This window comes from Vidua chalybeata, chromosome 3, assembly GCF_026979565.1.
Source record: "Vidua chalybeata isolate OUT-0048 chromosome 3, bVidCha1 merged haplotype, whole genome shotgun sequence".
NCBI lineage: Eukaryota > Metazoa > Chordata > Aves > Passeriformes > Viduidae > Vidua > Vidua chalybeata.
In genome coordinates, this window is record NC_071532.1 from 39,135,912 (window position 1) to 39,142,736 (window position 6,825).

At 57.8% G+C, this 6,825-nt stretch overlaps 1 protein-coding gene across 2 annotated transcripts in view; it reads left to right on the forward strand.

Annotated features, from left to right (window-relative positions):
• The window catches only part of NKX2-2 (NK2 homeobox 2), an 8,397-nt gene extending 7,341 nt beyond the window's left edge, over nucleotides 1–1,056 (forward strand). For both annotated transcript variants that reach the window (XM_053938531.1, XM_053938532.1), the window contains exon 3: nucleotides 143–1,056. In XM_053938531.1, coding sequence (XP_053794506.1) covers nucleotides 143–705 — 563 coding nt within the window. In that variant the 3' untranslated portion in view covers nucleotides 706–1,056. The remainder of the gene's footprint in view (nucleotides 1–142) is intronic.
• The last annotated feature ends 5,769 nt before the right edge of the window (nucleotides 1,057–6,825 follow it).

A 6,825-nucleotide genomic window follows, 5' to 3' on the forward strand; every position in this document is an offset into this window, starting at 1 on the left:
ACCTCTCTCCACGGCTGGCCTCCATCCCACCACGGCCGGGCGGCGGGAGGGATGCGGAGGGCGGCGGGAGGGATGCGGGGGGCGGATGAGGGGCTCCCCCCGGTCCGTCCCCCTCCGCTGATCGGGCACGGCTTGTCCCCAGTGCACGGGCTGGCGGCCGGCGGCGGCGGCCAGGACCCCTCTGCCAAGTCCCCGGAGCCGTCGGCAGACGAGTCGCCCGACAACGAGAAGGAAGCGGTGGGCGGCGGGGATGCGGGCAAGAAGAGGAAGAGGAGGGTGCTCTTTTCCAAGGCGCAGACCTACGAGCTGGAGCGGCGGTTCCGGCAGCAGCGGTACCTGTCGGCCCCGGAGCGGGAGCACCTGGCCAGCCTGATCCGCCTCACCCCCACGCAGGTGAAGATCTGGTTCCAGAACCACCGCTATAAGATGAAGCGGGCGCGGGCCGAGAAAGGTATGGAAGTGACTCCTCTTCCCTCGCCGCGGCGGGTGGCCGTGCCGGTGCTAGTCAGGGACGGCAAGCCCTGCCACACGCTCAAAGCCCAGGACTTGGCAGCCGCGACGTTCCAGGCAGGCATCCCGTTCTCGGCGTACAGCGCGCAGTCCCTGCAACAGCACATGCAGTACAACGCGCAGTACAGCGCGGCCGGCAGCCCCCAGTACCCCACAGCGCACCACTTGGTACAGGCGCAGCAATGGACTTGGTGAGGGCTGCGGGCCCCGCACACACGCCCCGAAAACGGAAGAAAACACAGAAATAACAGGCACAAACCGAGAGAGAGAGAGAGAAAGAGAGAGAAGGAGACAGACTGATGCTCCAAAAATAAAATAAAAAAATTCGAAACTGCGGGGGAAGGAATGGCGAGGGAAATGCTATCAATATTATTATTATTGCTATTATTATTATTATTGCTATTATTATTATTATTATTATTATTATTATGGGTTCTTTCCCTCTGCCGTTTCTTTTCCCCTCCATTTTTTTGGGGGGAGTTCGTTTCATTTCGGGGGGAGGCGGGGGGTAAGGGAAGGGAAGTGTTTTTTGTGCGTCATTGTTTACAGAAATTTTTTGCGCCATTCAGAGTGGTCCTGTCTACCTACAAATAAAATAAAAGAGGAAAAGGGGAGGGCGGGAGATCGTCAGAATTACCAAAAAAAAAAAAAAAAAAAAAAAAAAAAAAAAAAAAAAAAAAAAAAAAAAAATAAAGGATAAAATCCCCCCGCTGCTCCTGTGATTTTGTGAGGAACGAGGGGGCGGCCGCCACGCAGGGCCCCCCAAAAGGGGAACTCCGGTGCTGTGCTTCGACCGCAATTTGCGGCCCCGACAGCTGCTAACGGGGGTGTTTTTGCACCTTGTCGCGGTCGTTGTCACTGCCGTGAGCCTCGACTGGGGCTCTCCGTTCGATCTCTTCGATTTGGGGGTGACCTTAACCATTCCCGAGCAGAGGAAAAAGCCCCACGGACGCTGAAACACTCTCCGTCCGGAGACCGACCCCTTGGGCACCTCCCGCCCTGCCCCGACCTCCCTGCCATTTCATACGAATTTTAATTTTTTTTTTTTTAAAGCTGCGTTTCGAGGAAAAATAGTAGAGAAGGAACCAATAACAACGACGGAAAGTCGAGGCCACAGCCGCCGCACTGCATCCCCCGACCCAGCCCTGCCTGGGGCCGGCCAGGTCCCCGTGGGGTGACACGGCCGAGCGGGGCCCTACGCTCCCCCCTCCACTCGCCGGGCTTCTTTTTTCGGGGAAAAATGGCTTTTTTTGGTGGGGCCAGCCGGCTTTATCCGCCGGCGAAAAACCGGAGCGGGAAGAATTTCTATTTTACTGTTATCTGTCTGCGAGTGCGTTTTTCTACTCAGTGCTGCTGAGATTTGGGTACCGGCGTCGCCCCGGTGCCTCTCCCCGGGCTGGGGTCCCTGCGAACAGGAGGGAGAGCGAAACTTCAGGGTCAGCCCTCTGGGGATGCGCCGGCGGCCCAGGCAGGCCAAGGGAAAGGGTTAACACGGGAAGAACCCCCACAAAAACTCGGAGAAGGAGGGAGAAGAGACAAGAGGGAGGCAAGGCGGGGCTGGGCGACTCTGCCGGGCTCTAACGGGGACCGGGACCAAGCCCGGCCGGGACCGGGCGGGCGCAGCCCTGGCTCGGGGCGGGTTGCGTTAGAGCAGTGGCTCCCTCGCCCGCTCCTGCGGCTTTCAGGCTGCGAAAGATGCTTCAAAAACCGAAAACAAATCCAAACAGGCTTTTGTCAGGAGCCATGGGGCCGGAGCAGCGCCCGCCCCGTCCCGCGGGGCTGAGCGGCCAGGACGGGGCAGTTCAATACCAAAGAGACGATCGGTACCGGCCCCGCAGCATGCCAATTTCGCAAAATCCCGGCCCTCCAATTACCCGGTCCGCAGCGCCTCGGCCCCGCCGATCCCGGCGCTCCGCTCCACCCCAGCGCATCCTGCGCCGACCACGGGTCCCCGCGCAGCCTCCGCGCCACCGCTGGGTTTTTTTATCTTTTTCGCACATTTTTCCTCCTCTCTTTTCCCATCCCTTCTTCCCGGGCCTCCTATCCCCAAACCACTGAAGCTCCCCGCAGCGGCGGAGCAGCCGCGGCTGTTCCGCGGGGCAGCCGCTTCCAAACCCTGGGGAGCTCCGCTGCTGTCCCAGGCCCGAGGGGGGACACAGTGCAGGGACGAGTGTCGGTTTTCCCTTCTCCAAGCCCAGCCTGCGAGCCAGAAGCGGTCAGAAGGAAAACTGTCACTTTTTTCTCCTTACTTATTTTTTTTAATTAAAAATAATTCCCCATTCCCCCCCCCCTTCTTCTTTGTTTTTTTGGTTTGGTTTTGTTTTGTTTTGTTTTGTTTTTTCTCTCCTTCCCCTCGGGCTGTGCTGAGTCTATCAAACCAGTTGTGTGGCCCTAACCTCCGTGGCCTTATATCTGCCGTGCTGCTGGACCAGTCTATCTTAGCACAATATACAGTAGACTTCAGAGAGCAGCACAATGGGGGAGGCAGGGAGGTGAGCATGTTAGAGGCGTGCATATTAACGAGCCGCAGCCAAGGAAGCCAAAGGAGCCGGCGAAAAACCGGGAGAGACGGTGCGAGGGGGGGGGACGTCCTCTCTGAGCCTCGCCTGCCTCGGCCTGGGCTGTTTTTGGGGCTCGGCATTGATGCGGAGCGCGGAGTCAGGGAGCGGTGTCCTCCGCGTTTTGTTCGGGCTGTCACTCGCGCTCATTGTTCGGCATGTTCTACATGTTGTATCCCATATGGCCAGCTGGGCCGGGGACCCCTCACAAAACCCAAATTGTGCCCAGCTTTCAACCCCAGCATTGTTGTCTGTGAAAGGCAGGCGAATTAAAAATTCGTGCTATATCTATTCTGGGAAAAAAAAAAAAAAGGAGGGGGCGCAAGGAAAAAGAATCCCGCTCTCTTCCCTCCCTCTCTGCTCTCTTTGAAGGCCAACAGAGACTCTCCTCTTCTCCCAGTGCCCGCTGACAAGTTTCTCTCTCATTTCACAGGAAATTCCCCCCACCCCCCCGAAGCCCCGAGCGCGTCCCCTGTCAGGAGTCCGCGGAGCTGCGCTGCGCGGCCGCGCTGCTGCGCGGAGGCCGGGGTAAAACAAGGCTGCATTGAGGGTGGGCTGGGCTGCAGCTGCCGCCTCCCTGCGCGGCCCTGCCGTACCGCCAGCCCGGCTGGCACGTCCCGCTGCCTCCCGGAGAAACGGCCCTTTCTTCCGCGCTCCTGGTTGTACAAGGCGGGCCGGCTGAGGGAGAAAGGGAGGGAGGGAGAAGGAGAAGGAGAGGGACGGACAGAAATTAAAAAGAAAAAAAAATAGGGGAAATAAATTTTAAAAACAGCAAAGAGAACGGGGGAGAAAATAACGAAAATGGGAAAATAAATGAAGAAAGAAAGAAGAAGTTTAAAAAGGAAAAACGATTAATAAAAAAAAAGAAAAATGGGGGAAAGAAAATAGAAAAAAGGGAAGAGGGGAAAAAATAACGAAAAATAAAAGAAAATAAAAAGAAGAGAAAAGACGAAGAAGAAAAATATAACAAAAAAAAAAAAAGCGAAGGAAGAAAAAATAATCTGAGAACACAGAAGAAGAAAAATAACGGATGGGAAGGAAAATAGGGGAGAAAAGAGAAAAAGACCTGGGAGAAGCCCCCAGCCCGGGCATCCTCCGCGCCCCAGGCGGGGCGGGGGAGCCCAGTGCTGCGCGGGATCGTTGTGGTGTCCGGAACTGCTCCGGGCTCGGAGCGGGCCCGCAGTGCTCGGACGAGGCTTCTCCGAGGAGGGTCTGGCTCCTCCGGTCCCCGGCAGCCCCGGCGAACCCCGGGAACCCGGCCAGCCCCTCTCGGCCGCCAGGGCGGGGCTGGGTCGCGACACGGCCCGCGGGTCGGGATTTGGGGCTCTAGCGGGCGGTGGAAGCTCAGTCCGAGCTTCAGGCCCCGCTCCGTTTCCTTTCCCAGTTTTCTCAGTTTTCCCAGTTTTCCCCTGCGGCTGGATCTCCGGGACACCCCGGTCCCCGCGGAGCCCGACGGTGACTTCCCTCCGTCCCCTATTGACTGTAGGGCTTAGGCGGCAGCGCTGTGGGTTTTTCGGGGCTGCTCGAGGAGCTGCTCAAGGGGAAGCTAAGCCAATATTTACCAACCGCGAGGGCAATTCTCGGCGGGGTTCATTAAGGAGCCGGGGGGCCTGGAAGGGCTGCGGGGGGAGCCCCGGGGGGCGTCCCCGCCTTGGCGCTGGAGCGGGGAGACGAGGCTAGACCCTGGGCCGTGTTCCGGGAGATTTGAGCCGGCTCCCCCGCAAATAACAACCCCCAAGCTCCTCGAAAAGCATCCCTGGAGGGGTTTCTTGCTTTAAACGAGCGGCTGGGGTTGGTTTATTTGCCGAGGACCGTGTTTTTTGCGGCCCCACGAGCCCACGCAGCGGCCGCGGGGAGGCAGCAGAGCCCCGCGGAGCCCGACGCAGGACGGGGCGGAGGCTGAACTGTCCCTCCGCGCCCCCAGGTATAGCGGAGCGGGGGACCCCGAGGCTCTGCGTCCCTGTCCCCACAGCACCCCCTCCCTTCCCCCCCCCCCGCAAAGCCGGGAAGGCCGCGCGGCGGCGCTGCTGGATAAGGCACGCGCCGTCGGGGCCGCCCCCGGGACCCCGTGGGGAGAGGACCCTCGCATCGCCCGGTGACACGGAGAGGAGGGACGGGCCGCTGGAGGGATGGGACAGGCCCCCCAGCCCCTGCCTCGCCCCGCTGCAGGAGGAGCGGTCTTAGCCCTAAGCCGACGGGCCCGGGGACATCGCTTTGAAATCCAGCGCAGAGCTCAGGGCGTGACGAGGTCTGGCCCCTGATCCTCATGGAGGGCAGGACACCGCGGCAGCAGGGACTGGTGCCACCCGTCAAACTCCCCAAACCCCCGAACCCCACCTTTGGGGCAAGCAGAGTGTCCCCAAACCCCGGGCAAGGTTTGGTGCTCAGCACTCGCCCTTTCCACGGCGGAAGAACAAACAAACCGATGGCGAGGACATCGTGGAATTCCGGAGAGCTGGAGAGGATGAGGCAGCACATCCACGGCTTCCTCCCGGCTCTCCCTCCCCACAGGCACGGGGACAGCTCCCTCCCTGCAGTGGGGACACTAGGGACACTGGGGACACTGGGGACAGTGCAGCCTGAACACCCAGAGGGAACCAGGCACCTGGGCATGACAGGTGAGTGCCTCAGGACAGCCCTGTCCGTCTCCCTCACCAGGTGATGCCTCACTGAATTTTGGGTTTATTCAGTGCTGGCGAATTTACTGCATTTTGCACAATACCGTTAATTAACGGTAATTATGTAGAGAATCAGGGAATTTCTGACGAGAGAGACACAGGAGAGACCCCTCCCTTCAGCTCCCCCACGGCCCTTGCAGGCAGCAGCCTCTCTCTTTCCCTCTCTCACTCCCTCTCTCCCTCCTGCCCATGGCCGGTGAATGTTGTCCCCGCCTCCTCTTCCTCCCCAATACTTAAATACCCAGCAGACTCAAAGAACCTGGGATGCTTCAGCTGCAAAGGACAAGCACTTGATCGAGGGTTGAAAAAAAAAGAAGAGGAGGATTTAAGGCTGCGGAGTGGTTGGGTACAGCATCCTTCCCTCCCACAGGCCCCGCAAGTCTTACCAGGCACAAAACTCAAAGTTTGTCTGAACATATTTTATTGGGTCATACAAAGGTTTGGGCATTTTCAGTGGGGTTCATGCACTGCCCCTGAGTTCCACTGACATATCTGGGATTAAATCACCAGGAGTCACATCCGTGCTCTCAATACAAAACATCACAGATCTGCTGGAAAACCCAAGAGCTCAGACAAACCTCCCTGGGATTGCTCCAGGTTCACTCGGACAAACTGAGTGCCTTGATCCTGCCTTGGGATCTGCTGCATTCTGTGGGATTTAGCCCCAATTCGGGGAAAAAGTTCTCCGTGAGATAAAAACTGCAATAAATAAATTGTGTCAAATCATGCTGTCATCGCCTCAGATGACATCTGGCCAAGCAGCTCAACTATTTCAGGGAATAAAAATAGGTTTAAGAAATGGTTGTGTCTTTGGATGTGCAGGGATGGATCTGCTCCTCCCCACTACCTGTGGGATGCACCACTCCCGGCTCCTACACACACATCCTTCAGGAAAGAGGTGTCAGAAGGAAAAGAGTTCAGCTCTGGTTGTTCAAGAGTCTAAAAAAAACATTCCTGGAAGATTTCCCCCATCATAGAACTTCCCAGCTGTTATCCAGACATTATTTCTCCCCTTTTCAGTCAGAGTTGTCTGACAAAAAGTCACTGACTCCTAAAAGAGGTGAAAGCACCACACAGGA